Source organism: Struthio camelus, chromosome 1 (genome assembly GCF_040807025.1).
Source record: "Struthio camelus isolate bStrCam1 chromosome 1, bStrCam1.hap1, whole genome shotgun sequence".
In the NCBI taxonomy this organism is placed as follows: Eukaryota; Metazoa; Chordata; class Aves; order Struthioniformes; family Struthionidae; genus Struthio; species Struthio camelus.
Genome location: NC_090942.1, coordinates 106,413,874 through 106,428,528, shown reverse-complemented (window position 1 = coordinate 106,428,528; position 14,655 = coordinate 106,413,874). Strand labels below are relative to the sequence as shown.

Below are 14,655 nucleotides of genomic sequence, written 5' to 3'. Positions count from 1 at the left end.
ACCCTTCAATCTGCCCTGGACGCAGGCTCTAGTAACCTGACAGTGCCCGAGGAGCAGCAGAGCAGGAGAGCATGGCAATCCATCAAGGTGCCACGATGCTGCAGTCTCCCAGCACAAGGGAAAGGCAGAGGTGGCTGTACGGGCACCAGCAGCCCAGCCTCACCCTCTGCCCAGCTTGCTGACATGAAAGCCAGCGCTCATGTGCAGAGCTAAGTCAAATTCCAGAGCATTTCCCAAAGAAAAAGATTAAACTTAAGCACGGTGTAACGCTTGCCTCCGCTGATTCTGGACAAATCAGGCTCTGGGGCAGACAGCCCAAGCACAGAGCTAAACGCAGTGCAGATACTCTAAGCCTGAGCAAGAGCTGGGCTAAGAGCCAGCAAGCTGACCAAAAAAACACCTGAGCCACAGATCTGCCCCAGTGCGGACCAGATCCAGGCTCCACATCCCATTTACTCCTTGGCCTTTCTACCTTGGCTGCCAAAAAGGCAAGAAAGCTGGTGCTGTTCACCACAAGGTATTGTGGTGAACACCTGAAACCCAGCCCGGAAAGGGTATGACTGGGCCATCACCCAGCAGGGTTGCCTCTGAACACGTGCTGAAGTGGTGGGCTCTGTGGCTGCAGAGGGAAAGGGCAGGGAGGGATCATGAACGCTCACACACACAGAAGACATACTAGCCATCCCCTCAAGAGCACGTCACTTCTTCTCACCTGCGTCCTGCACATGAACAGCGACCGCGCCAGACTCCTCCTCAGCCAGCCGATACCACACGCCATTGGGGTCTGCCAGCCACTCCTCCACGCGGCACGAGTAGTTGCCAGTGTCGGCGACACCAGCCTGCAGCACCGTCAGCCGGAAGAGCACTGCCGAGAGCCTCTGGAAGCGCAGCCGGCCCTCCCAGCGGCCAGCCTCCTGGCTGAACACGGCATCCGGGCCCACGCTCAGCACAGCCTCCCTCTCCTCCTCCTCTGAGTGACCGCCTCCCTCTTTGGCCCGCATGTTGTACCACGCCACTGCGAAGTAGGACTCCTGGCTGGAGCGGGACAGGATGCTGCAGTCAAGCGGGAAGGACTCCTTCTCCTGCACTGTCAGGTTGGAGGTGGCTGTGTCCACCTGCAAGGTGGGATCTGAGACAATAAAAGGGAAAAGGTGAGCGCAGAGCTAAATACTATCTTCAAAGTTATCCTTCCTCAGCGCAAACATGCTGTCGCATCTCCAATGCTGGGCACAATCCAAGCAACACGCAAAGGCTTGACGCAGCCCGCCAACTCCCACAAGAACCTCTGTGGTCAACCCCACAGAACCAGCATCCCCACCTTACCATGCTCCATCTGGCTCAGAGTCAAAACAGGACTAGCACTAGCTAGCACTGCTGCACATTATCACCCTGCCCACACAGACTTTCGCTGCAGCCTCCTAGCAAGAAGCATGCATGCACTAATGGACTTGCATGAAAAGAGAAAGTCTCTGTAATTCATCTAGATATATTAAAAGAACATATCAGGAAATACAAAAGTTCAGTGCGTGCAGAGAGGACCAACATACTACTCCCTAGCTATCGGAGCAAACAACATTTCACTCTCTGTTTATTTTTGTTCCTAATCTGTACAAGAGCGGTCTTCAGAATCAGAAGCTCTAAGTCGGAAGAGGGCAGAACTTTTTCCCAACAATTTGTGAAGTTCATTAGGAAACCTCCACAGAGAGGCCCTCAGCACACAGGCAGCAAGGACACTAAATGTCTCTCTCTTTTTTTCTCTGTTGGTTGCTGCAAGGCTAAAGAGATGTTTTTACCTAACTGAGATACAGTGGCCAGAACTCAAGATGAGTTGATTAAAGGCTGACTTCAAGAGCAATTAACATTTGATTTAATCATATTGCCAGGGAACACATAATCTGGAGATTACAATCAGCCCAGATCTAAGCTTTCATTTAAAGATTAAAAAACCCCTTCTAACGCAGGAATTAAGCATGAAGGGCAAGCCAATAGCTCACCAAAGGAAGAGGCACTTTATCCTCCAGCAAAGAGAGCTGGGATTCCCTCCAGCAAAGGGAGCAATGTCCCCTCTGGTCTCATTCCTGCATGTTGCCAAGTGCTTTCAGCTCTTCCAGCCTCAGACCATGTCCATCCTGCGCAAAGGAGGCACTGGGAACACTGCGGCCGTCAGCTCCTGGGGTCACGTCAAGCTCATTTTTGGACTGGGCAGCCTTTTGAAGGCCATAGGGAGCACATGAAGGACACAGGAAAGGTGAGACCAGACTGGGAGTCGAGGGAAGTCTTCTGAGCGGGGATGAAGAAGGGCAGCTCCAACAGGCTCCCAAAGAGGGAGGGAGGGAAGGGGAGAGGAAGGAAGGAAGGAAGGAGGCAGGCTCTTCTCCGGGATTCCCCTTCTCTGGGACATGGGGAGCAGCTACAGCACAAGGGGGCTTTTCCCCTGGGGCTCTGTTGATCCAGAAGCCTCCTCTGAGGCTGGCAGGCACAGCAAATCTCCTTAGCTGTAAAGCTGGGGAATCTGGGTCCAGGGTGTCGTGAGGAGCAGGTTTCAGGGTCCCCTTCCAAAGGGCAGCAGTAGGAACTGCAAGGAAGAGGATGTTGTGTTTTTTCACTAGAGCAGTTTTCCTATACTTTTTAAATGATCCCACACAGAAAACTTTCATCAAGGCCAGAATCCTTAAGACTGTAGACAACAGCAGTGTTTCCAGTTCTCATCTTCCTCAAGAGACTCCTGAACAGAAACAGGAATGAGGCAAGTCCTCAGATTTCTAGGACTTCTGAGGTAAAAAGGAGGAAAGGAAGGAAATGGCTTGTCAAAACAAACAAAAACCTCCCCCACCTCTGCGAGTTAAACAAAAAGACTGCAGTCTGAAGGTGTTGAGTGTTTTTTTCTTTGCTCATGATTATTGTATGAAAGATGAGTACAGAGATCCTCACTAATGAGATATGAGTCACAAACAATGCTATTTTTAAGTTTAGTAATTTTTCAGTTACTAGCTGCCATGAAAGAAGACAACAACAACAACAACAACACACTTTTTAAAAATCTTATATTAGTGCACTCCCAACTCCCCCTCTTCTTCCCACTCCACATCCTTCCACAACTCAAAATGAACCAAAGGAATTTCCCTTCGCCTTCATCCTCTGTCCATCAGGGCTAGCAATTTTCAGCCTGAAGAGTTAAACTCATAACTGTGTAGGCGTGCAAGCTACCCAGTTACTGTCTGGAGACCCTGGGGTGCTTCTGCTCAAGCCATCTCAGTGAGAAAAGTTTCCTGAGCAAAGACCTTGTGGGTAAAAGCTGTGCTGTCCCTGAAAGAGCTTCTCCTTCACAGCACAAATCTTCTCTACAAGAATTACCACTAAAACCTTTCCAAAATCTTGCAATGTTGCCAGCTCCATTGCAGAGTTACAAGGCTGACACCTCACTCACATAGGCAGGCATAAAGCACCAAAAATACTTGCAATGTTTTTTTTTCTTAAATGCTGAAAGGTACCCAGTGAGTGTAAGTCATAACTTTTCTTTGACCTACCGTCTTCCTTCGAGATTTAATCTTTAGTCACATGCCTCAAAAACTGGAGAATCTGTATTTCCCAAGGTAAATTACCATTGCAGTTTGCCATCTGTGCTGTTAAAATAGAGGAAGCTGGAATTTTCTTCCTGGTTTGAACTTTTTTGGCACTTTTTCCTCTACCGGATCTTGTAAAGAACGAGAAGCAACTGAGGCTGCAGCGATCTCTGATCCTCGTCTTGCTGTGCACAGGCAACGTCAAAATGTGAGCATATTTTGAGTGTTGTTATGTAGCAGGAGCTGCATGAATTGCTATAATGGGTGAGATCGTGGCCACAAACTTTGCCAGGAGGTGCAAGGAGCCCCTAAATACCCACTTGTCTGTACAGAGGAAGATTCTTCGTAACCAACTTTCACTCCATCAAGAAGCCCGAGCCCTTGTCCCGACCCACAAATGAAGCCCTGGATCTACAAACCCTGTGTCTGCTCTTCCCTTGTGGAATGGAGAGCAGCATCTTGTGAAGCTGCCTGGACAACCACAAGGTCTCAACCCCCTCTGGTACCTTCTTTCCTTGCAAGGACCCTGCCTCTTGGGTACACAACTGGGAAGCACAGGCCTTTAACTCTAAGGTAGCTTCTTCTGCCTCGTTCTCAATCAAAAAGTGAATAGAAGCTGAAGCCTATTTTATTGAAACAAGAGCGACAACAGTGCTGTACAAAAACGAAAATTCACAGACCCAATGCTGCTAAAATCCCACGTCCAGCTAGCTGCATTCGCAGGCTCTGCTGCATGCTCCCTCCAGAAGAGTGAAGGGGCAAGGAAGACACCCAGCTAAGTGTGAGCACGGCCTGCAGCTGCCGCACTCCTGCCCTCTGCCTCGACCAGTCATCGACCACAGGAAGGATGGTGAATCGTAAGGTTGACCAAAGAGAGCAGAGAGTTTCTTAAAAGCCTGTGGCACAAGACCCACGGCTCCTCGTTACCTGGCTGCTTCACAGTGAGAGTGATGATGCCGGAGAGGTCCTCTGCCCGCTTGTACCAGCGGTCGTTAGGGTCCTGCAGCCACTCCTCCACGCGGCAGTCGTAGGCCCCACTGTCCCGCACGGTGGCGTTCTGGATGGTGAGGAGGTACAAGCCCTGGGATGGGCTCTCCAAGTGTAGCCGGTTCCTCAGGTCACCCAATGCCGCCAGCTCCCCATAGCGCAGGATGCTCTGCCGGCTCAGCCGGGCCACAGCCTCCTTCTCCGGGTGTCCTGGCCGCCAGATGTACCACTCGACAGAGAGCTGGGACGAGGGGCTGGTCCGGCTGCTGACCAGGCACTCCAAGGTCACCCACTGGTTCTCCAGGATGGTAACATTCTTGTGGGTCTGATTTACCTGCAGGCGGTTATCTAAGGAAAAAGGTGGTTAAAAATACAACGTGACTGAGGGGTGCAGGTGTCCTCTGTCCCCCCACAAGCCCAAAATGGGCTTACGGTTTTTAGGCTCTTCTGAAAATCTCAGACTAGTAACAAACAAAGCCCCTTTCTGCGCAGGAAACTAAGAATGCCATGGTCTCCTAGTAGGACCTGGGAGGTCCTAAATGCACAGATACCTTGCAAAGGAAGGTCACACTTCAGTCTTTTCTCGTGCTCCTTTTGAGGCTGGGCACTAGCCCAGTCCTACCCAAACTAGCAAGCCCTCTTGCGCTGGAAAAAGCGGGAAGAAAATAATGCAGAGAATAGACAACTGATTATAGGGAACCACAACTGCAAAAGGGAAGTGGTACAAGGGTCAAGGGGAAAGTCATATCTAGTGCATCACTGCACTGAGAATCTCCCTGTTTTTTGCTCCATAACTTCACTGATGCACTAGGAGTGATTGCAATCAGCTCTTTTATGTGAAATGACGTGTCGTACACTCCTAACTCCTTCATGATTATTTTAAGGGGCACAGTTTGGACTTCCCTGGTATGGCCACTACAGTAAGAAATGGGCGTTCTTCTGATCAGAGGGAGGCAGGTGATGCAAAGGAGGGGGTAAATCACAGCTTCCCCTTCCCTGGCTGTCCCAGGCCCATCCTGGGAATTTGCATATGGAAATGTAAAGCGCTGGGACCGGCAAGGAGCAACATGCTCAGGCCTTTTGCACTTGTGGTGTGACCAGGCACAGCGATACCCAAGGTACTGGCTGGGGACCACATTCAATAATCCCTGCAGGACACCAGAGGATCCTCATTGCCCCAGAACAGCTCAGCAAGCTCCATGAGGTGCGTATGAGACAGCAGGGGCCAAGAGGACCCAGGGTTTTCCCCTGGAGCATCTCGCCACCGAGGGGCATACTACCTGGCTGCTTGACGGTGACCTCTGTTCGCCCCGACACCTCCTCCGCCAGCTTGTACCAGGCATGGTTAGGGCTGAGCAGCCACTCCTCCACGTGGCAGTAGTAGCTGCCGCTGTCACGGACTTCTGCCCGCTGGACCGTCAGGCTGAAGAGCCCCCCAGATGCTGACCGCTCAAACTGCAGCCGGCCCCGCAGCCCCTCTTCTTCCGCGTAGGTGCCATACTCGAAGGCTGAGCTGTGGGTGGTCTTCAGGATGAGTTTGCCATCAGCGTCGGAGGGCTTGTGGACGTACCACAGCACAGCAAAGTGCGAGTCGGGGCTGGTCTGAGATTTTACTGAGCAGTTGAGGGGGATAGGCCTGTTCTCCACCAGAGTGATGCTCCGCTTCGACTTGCTCACTTGCAGCTTGGTCACTGGTAGGGGGGACAGAGAAGGATGAGAAGAGGTGGGTCATTAGCACAGAGAAATAAACTCACCTGTTTCGGGGAGGAAAACAAGGAGTCCTCCCCTACCTGCAGTCAGGGGTGCCCTAGCCTGGATCCCACTTACACCGGGCCTTGGGGACACGGGTGTTCAGATGTTCTCCTACCAAATCTCTCCTCTTTTTTCATTTTCCCTCTACTCCTGGATCTTCCCACCAGCTCCCTCAGCAAGAGACTTACTTTTTCGTCTTTGATAGGGTCCCTTTCTTAACTCATCATGGTTTACGGCATCAAATCTAGCAAGAAGGTTACGCCCAAACTCAGTTTTCCAGTCTCTTCAGATGCAACAATCCTCTAGGCTTCTAGGGTTTTTTTTTTTCCATAGTGAAACCACACCACATGAAGCTTAGGCCAATGAGCTGTTGACTGACTCCACAGAAACTCATTTCCAGGAAGAGTGACTTAGATATGACTCTACTGCTGTTATATCCCAGTCATCTCAGTGACCTGTAACCTCTGGACACACAGTAGTTAGGGGAGCAAATAGGAGTGCAACTGAAGAAAATAATCATACTGGAAAGGAACAGCAGCAAACATGCTCTGCTCTGCACTTTGCACCCAGGTCCAGTACTCTTTCTCTGGTTCCGCCGCAGACTTACTACATGACCTTGGACAAGTCACAGGCATGTCACCTCTCTCGGCTTCCCAAGTGTCACTGTCAGTCCCACACTGGTAGCTAGGTCACACAGCGTAGAGGTGTCATTAGTTCTTGTCCGTGCAGGGAGACAGAATAAATTAGTTTCAAATTTCTCTCTCCTTGCAGGAACAGGAAATAAAGCCTTTCCAACACGCACATGTTTAGGCTGCGTCTATTGCAGCGAGCCTTGATCCAAGGCATTCACTTTTACAGATGGAGGATATGAAGCGCCCTCGTGTGACATTTATACTTGGTATGCCCTGGAGTCTTGCAATCTAAAGACCTGAAGAGCAGAGCTGGTTCTGACCAGACACGTTTATTTGCCCGAGCAGCTCTGCCACCATCTTCCTTCTTCAACTCCCTTACCACAGCAGGGACCAGCACCTTGTCTCGAACAAGAGAATGCAGGAAACCCCGATCTGATAGCTAGAAGGGATGAGGGTGAGGTTTGAGCAAGAAGGATATTACTGGATCTGAGGAGATACACAAAAACAGGCCAGCGCATGAGCACTCAGGGTTTCCAAGAAACAGGGACAATATGTGATGGTGTCCAGCAAGCAGCACCTCCCTCCTCACCCACTGCAGTCAGGGCGAGCCAGCTCCTGGCACACCTGCAATGGAAAGCGCCACTATTCAGGAAAGGGTGGTCCTGACAAATGGTAGACCTCCAACAGTCAAGAGACATAACACATATGCCACAGTCCTCCTCCAATTCAATGCATCCTACTCTCTCTGAATTTCACCCGCCACTGCTGTTGCCCAGACAATGAGCACCTAAGCATTGCTGTTCCCCTCTAAAAGAGGGCATGTCTTGCTGCTGGGTGAAGGGATTTTGTTGACAATTTATATATAAATCTCTTAATGAAACCTCCTAAGCGCTCCTGGCAGGAGTAGCATGACAGGAGTGCAGGGCTAAAGGCACCCAAGGTGGCAGCCTGCTGGGGAGCTGTGCAGATCCGCACTCCGAGAACCCAGCCCACGCATCCTACGCTTGCAAGGAAGCAACGCTGTCTCTTCTCTCCTGCTGAGGCAAGGGCTCCTCGCTTTGCATTATGTTTTACTTCCAGCTTCCTCTGGACTCTAGGGTCTCAGATGCCTGTCGGTGCAAGTGATGAGTGGAGGGGCTGAGGGAGTGAACAGGTACGCACAAACAACATCAAATGGAGGGGAGAAACTCCCCTGACAGTTACACTTTCTGCTCTAATACAGCATCTGAGATAGGCATCCGGGTAACACGTTAGAAGTTCCCCTGGAGCCTGGATTGCCCGTGGCTTTAATCCGTATGCTAATATAGACTGGACGGTGGTGTTACGGGTACGGCATGCAGACAGGAGGAGGGAGGGAAGGAGGAGAAATAGCCCCTTGTTCTTCCTCTCTGGGGACTTCAACTTAATGGAGAGATTTAGCATCATACTCTCGTACTTCTCCTGTTCTCCCACCCTCACGACACACTCCTTCCCCTTTGTTTCACTTGAGGACAGCAGCCTCAGCCACTGCATTCTCACTCGTCCCACCTTCGTGGGTCACTGTTGGCTAAGAAAGGTTATTTCAAGCATTTAATCAATCTTCTGAGTCCCTGGGAGATGAACCAATAAAGGGGAAGGTGATTCCCAGCAGTTCCCTTTCTCTCCCCTCCCCCTTTCCAAACAGTTTATTTTTAATTGGTACTGGATTATTTTCTGCAACTGTTACTACGGAAACCTCTGTTACTATAGCAACTGTGTATGTTAAGTCAGTAGCCTATATCTATTAAAATGCAGTATATACACACGCTACGTGTGTGGCAGGGTTGCTCAGTATCAATACACACGCACACGCGCTCAGGCCATGCAGAGACTGGAGCTGCCGAGAGATTCGAGAGTCCCTCCCCACGTTCTTCCCACACTACCGTATCTCCAGGAGATGGAAACGAGGAGGATGGGGATATTTTTAAGCACTGTGTTCTGGGCAACAGACCTGCATCTCATACACGATGGATTTATTTCACTGAAGCAGTGAGGGTATGCTCCCAGACCGTAAGCACAGCCATTCTCAGTGTGTACGAACGCCACAACACCCCTAATGTTACAGGGCATTCAGACAACCTACGTGCACTTTTCCTGCTTCCACTCAACACTTTGGAAGATGCCTTTTGGCGGGGGGTGGGGGGGTAAGGGTGATGGAGGACATTTTTGCCATTTCTTACTCTGGCAAAAATGAGATCTTAAATTTCATACAGGTACCCTCCAAAATCTTTCTTGGTAGTTACTGCAGGCAGCATTCAGGAATTTGTACTACTACAGCATCCTAGTATCTGCAGAGCCTCCCCCACCCCAATCCTGAGGGGATGATCACTTCTATTACTGCTACCAAGCAGAGTAGCAGGCTTTAACAGGGAATTACAGGTCTTCCTTTTGCTAGACTGCACGTGCTTGCGCAGATTTGTAACGAGTGTGCCAAGCTTTGTCTAGATTAGCAGCTATCGGCTATATATAATGACACCCTTGTCAATGAACTTCTCAGCGAACATGACCTACTTTCCTAATTGAGACATGCCATGGAAGGCGCAGGTGTGGCGTTCGCTTCTCTCCCATGGATTTGGACAGGACATTCTCAGTCTTTTCCAACCTGTGAACACCAAACACTTCCCCGTGCAAGTGCTCGCTCCTGCGCAGCAACTGTGCACCTAGCAATGCCAGCCTGGCTTTTCTTAGCCACCTTTTGAAAACCCTTTAGGGATAATCCAGGGCTTTCATAGACCACAAGCTGAAAACTGCTGACTTGGAAACACTATAGGCTCACAGGTCACCAGAAAACAGCTTCAGCTGTACGCTGAAAGGCTGACATGCTTTCTAATGCAGGAGAGAGATCCTCTGCCCACAGTCTGGTTAAGAGGCAGGAAGCTTTGTGGGGATCCTTACACTTCTGCTGTCCCACAGGAGCAGGGGAGGTGGGACTATCAGCCACCATTCACAGATATGCAAAACAATCCAAAAGGCTCATTTGGCACTCAAAAACATTGCGATTAAAAAACCAAATCCAACAAATTCTGAAGTTAGTGGGCCAGGGCGATGGAAATGGCACAACACAGCACCAGCGAGTTCACCTCTTTTCGTTCCTGCTGGTACGACTGCTCGAGTATAAAGCTGGGTCTTGCTATGCCCCGCGCGGCCTGCAAAGCATGTTTAAAAATGCCTGCGTGACATGGAAATTACTGTAGTTGCTGGTGCATGAGTAGGATTGCAAGACTGACATCCCAGGCAGTAAGCCAGCCAAATCACACCCTCTTGACATGAGGGGGGAACTCCCCCTCCTGCCTTGGGGATTCGCCTGGGCAGAAAGCCAGGCAAGGGCTTGGCCTTCCCATTTCGTAGATGCAGCGTGCCCCAGGGGCTGGGGTTGCGGGGTGCCCGGGCAGGGCTGCCGCGGCGCGCTGTAAACCAGCGGAGCTGGAGCTGGTGGGTGCAGTGATGTGAACAGGCACGGTTACACAGCATTTTCTGCTAGGCTGTCAAGAGACTGATGCTCTCTTAACAGGCTCCCGAACATCTGCTTCGTGAGGCAAACAGGTGCGTGTGTCTAGGTGAGGTTATTGTGCATATCATCTGCAAACCGTACTGCTGTTGCCACAGCGTCTCCTGGCTCCCTGGAGGGTGCCAGCAGAAAGGATATCGTACCTTGATGTACTGTAATTGGCTCCAGGTACTCTGTTAAGGCTCTCAGTTTACACTGGCAACAAGTCATGGTTACATCCCGCATAATCTTTTTAAACCTGCCCAGTTTCCTTGCCCCAGCCACGCAATATGTGTGAAGGGCATGTGCATGCATGGAAGTGCGCAGTCGTGTTCGGGCAGGGACTGGGACAGAAAACATGAGCTCTCCGATGGCGTGGAGAGATGCTCTGCTGCACCAGTACAGACGTCTACCGAATCTGCTGGGGAAGCTACGGGAGTTTAAACGGGCAATGACTCAGGCTGGGACTGGGCCAGGACACTGGGGACCTTACCTCCCTCTTTTTCTGGAGAGGTTGGCAAAGATGTTAGGTGTCCCTCACCAGCCCGTACACCCGACAGACACCTCACTTAACTGACAGCCCTCCAGCATCATGGTTCCTTTGTATCAATTCCAGGGCTGAGGAAAACATCCCGACTCATTCGCAGGGACAAACGCTGTCTCAGGAAACCTGCGGCAGCCTCTGCTCCCCAAAGCTTCTCCCTCAGGGCTGTGGGGCCGGGTCTGACCCCCCTTACAACCAGGGCACAACATGATATGGCTGGGCACTCTACCTGCTGATATACATGGCTGCAGTACTCTATACACCATCAAAGAGGCAATCAGTCTCCTCGAGCTGGGCATTTGATAAGCACAATTATACAAATATTGGGGGGGGGGAGGGAAACTAGCTGTCAAAGCAGAAGAACAGAGGCAGGGGCAGTGATATGATTTTTTACTGCCTTTTTTTTTTTTTTTCCAACTGACATAGCTTTTTTTTTTTTTTACTGACTCACTGTCCTGGTTAAGCCACTTGGGTGCCCTGCCTCTGTTTCCTAATCATCTAGCTGGGGTTACAACACTTATCTTCACTGAAGTGCTTTGCAATCCATACCTAAAAACGCCCCAATAAAAAGAGACTCTGTCTCAGACTCTTCGCATCATCTTCCCTTGCGGGCAGCAAGAAAACATAAGAGAGTTTGCTTCTCACGTGGGAGCCACTGTGCCCAAATCCTGGGAATGCCAGTATTTAAGCACAGTTGAAGACACCCTCCAGCAGGTAACCCCAGACACGGCCCCAGCGTGCTCCTCTGCGGCGGGAGGGGAGGGGGACGCGAGCTCCGCACACCCCGGGGCAGCTCCCGCGGCGTCGAGAGGGTGGGCGCAAAGACGGCCATGGCTGGCCCACAGGGTCCCCCGGGAGTACACCCCCATGGTACAGTGGGGGTGACAAGGGCTGTCCTGTGCTCCTTCAGGGATGGCCACCCTCTGGGGAGGGCTCCTCCAGAAAACGCTCTCTCCTGGAGAGGCCTGATGAATATTACAAAGTTTTTCCCAGGGACCGTCCTACCTCTTTTAAAAGCCTCTATCAGGACTTCACTGTTCAGAGGAGGGGAGGAGAGGAGAAACAAGGTAAACCAGAACCAAACCCGGGCACGGGGCGGGGGGCAGCTTGTGGTCAACAGGTTGACCAAAAGTGAGCCAATTCTAGGAGCACGGCTGCAAGAAGCGTCCCAGGCACAGGACCCACCTAGGAGGCAGGTCTCTCCTAGGCACTCACTGCGCAGCACCTGCGAAGGGCGCTCGCTCATCTTGTGCGATCGCAGAGAAGAGCTAAGGCAGGCAAAAGAGGCTGATAGTCAACTGCGACTTATCCTGACGGGAACAGGAGTGGCGGCTGAGCCAGCTCTGCAGCGACCAGCGTGCAATTGGAGATACACCAGCTGCCGCAGGCCAACAGATCTCCCCGCCGCCCATGGTCACAGCTGGCTTTGCTCTCAGAGGGTGCCTCACCCTTTCCCTCGCTAGTGCCTCGAAAGCGCCCTGTGCCCTAATTCCTCCCATGAGGAGAAAACATGGCAGTGGATGTTCATCTCGGATCGAAGAGACCTGTACTCAGCCCCCTGTTCTGCCACAAGCTGAGACATGCCACTAACCCTCTGCACCTCTATCACCTTTTTCCTTCTGTGAAACAAGGGTGTTGAGCCTCTTCCCCCTCCAGGAGTACTGCAAGGACACATGCGTTAAAGGCTGTGGGCAACCGTGGTAAGAGAAGTCAAGTAAGTACATGTCAGCCGCCTCAGTCAGCAGGAGCAGCAATGGGTGGGCTTAAGTTTACTAAGCTAGCTGAAAGGAAATGGACGTACGCAAGGGAAAGAAGTGGGAGCTGAAGGGGTGGCTTTTCAGAGAAAGAGAGGCCAGAGAAGACATTCACAGGAGGGAGGAAGAAGAACCATTCACAGGAGGAGTTCCTGATTAGGCTTGAGCCTCACACTGAAAATCACAGCAATGTAAAGACAAAGACTTCCAGCACCAGCACAGCCTCCCCGGAGATGCCAGGAACACGGTAGCACAGCTCCCTGCTCTTGTTATTCTCTTTTAATAGAACAGAATTCCTACTGAAACTGGATTAGCGAGGTTGCAAATTGTATTAGCCAACATGGGAGGCTGCTAGTGCAACAGGAGCAGGAGAAAGGGAAATAGCATTAGACTTTGCCTGCCATTATTACTGCCATTATTAACTTGTCACTTTGCTGTAGTGCCCCTATAACAATGAATTATTGCCTGCAAACAGGTTGACATGATTGAATTACTGGGAGAGCAGCTCCATGGAAAGGAGAGACAACATTAACCCTTTGCTGAGGAACGCTCAGCTGCTGCCCCTTCCCAGGTGGGCACGTGAAAGACCTGAGGCTTCAAATTTGAACGCTAGACTGCCATTTTGACCTTGAGCACTGCTAGTTTCAGAGCCATCCTCCTCACTGCACAAGAGCCATCTGGGCCATCTGCAGCACGTACCTTTACCTCACTGGAATAAATGCCGCCTTCTCCTATGCCAGAGCTTTATTGCAGTCCTGTACTACTACTTGCTTTGGTGACGTAGCTCTGCACTTGTCTTCCTCTGTGACGCAGCCAGCTGTGGCCCCACAGAGCTGGTCTGGGCCGTCCTGCGCTCTCCTAGCTCCCAGCAGCAATACCAAATGTTTCTGCAGTCCTCTAACTGCTCAGGTGGGCTGCTCTGGGTCGGACGTACAAATAAAAGCACAATATATGTGCGTCTGCAACACTGATAAAGAACCACAGCCAGAGCTGTTCTGTCTTTGCATCCCTGCAGACCTTCCTACAACCTCTCTAGTCTACTAATTTTGTAAAGCAGAACCCTTATTTTTGCACACTGCTCTGTTCTCATATAGACAAGATAGGTCTCTGGACAAGTCATCAAACTGACTCACTGCTAGTCTAGACAAATGTGGGTCACCTCCTTTCCCCTGCACCCCCCCCTCCCCAGCAGAGGCGGTCCTGTCTGCTTACAATCAGACAGGCTGTTAATCCCATTCTGCTCTGCCTTGCCTGACGCCCTCAGAGACACGGCACGGTCGGGCCCCTCTGCGCGGGGCAGAGCTGCCGCAGCTCTCAGGAGCAGCCGTGCCTCTCGGCCACCCAGGCCAGTCCCGCTTGCCACTACTCCAGGTGCCCTCCCTATGCTACGCAACCCCGCTCAGAGGGGCTCAAGAGGCTTGAGCCGGCTACCCTTCAGTCACTCCCTCCCTGCAAGCGCTGCTCACGTTTTGCTATGAATCAAAAGCACAACACCTCTCCTGGAAATTTACTGTTCCTTGTATGCACAATGTAAATCAACACCTCCTGCAGCAAGGGCTGGTGGGACACTCCCAGCCCCCAGGAACAAGCCCAGACTACAGAGGAGCTGGCTGCAATCCCCCTCCTTTCGGAGCCGGAAAGAGAAAGGGAACAAACCACCAAGTGACACGGTTCAGTACATCACTTAGTTGATGCAAGTTCAATCACTCTGCGGAAGCAGACTATCCACAAGCCTCATAGCCTGCCTGCTGGAGCAGTACCAGCTGGGCATTTAAGTAGCTATAAACATCCAAGCTGACCTTAACCCATCGCAAAAGCCCCAGCAGCCTAAGCCTCTGCCTCAAATACAGACCCGAGCACAGGCAGATGTCCTGTAGCACACTGTATTACAGCCCGCTGGGCCTTCAGGAAGCATGGC

At 51.4% G+C, this 14,655-nt stretch overlaps 1 protein-coding gene across 4 annotated transcripts in view; it reads right to left on the bottom strand.

Moving 5' to 3' along the window:
* IGSF3 (immunoglobulin superfamily member 3) overlaps positions 1–14,655 on the bottom strand; it is a 109,269-nt gene that overhangs the window by 3,602 nt on the left and 91,012 nt on the right. For all 4 annotated transcript variants that reach the window (XM_068910140.1, XM_068910154.1, XM_068910129.1 and 1 more), the window contains 3 exons: positions 5,831–6,241; positions 4,491–4,898; positions 713–1,129 (listed from right to left, as the gene is read on the bottom strand). In XM_068910140.1, coding sequence (XP_068766241.1) covers positions 713–1,129; positions 4,491–4,898; positions 5,831–6,241 — 1,236 coding nt within the window. The remainder of the gene's footprint in view (positions 1–712; positions 1,130–4,490; positions 4,899–5,830; positions 6,242–14,655) is intronic.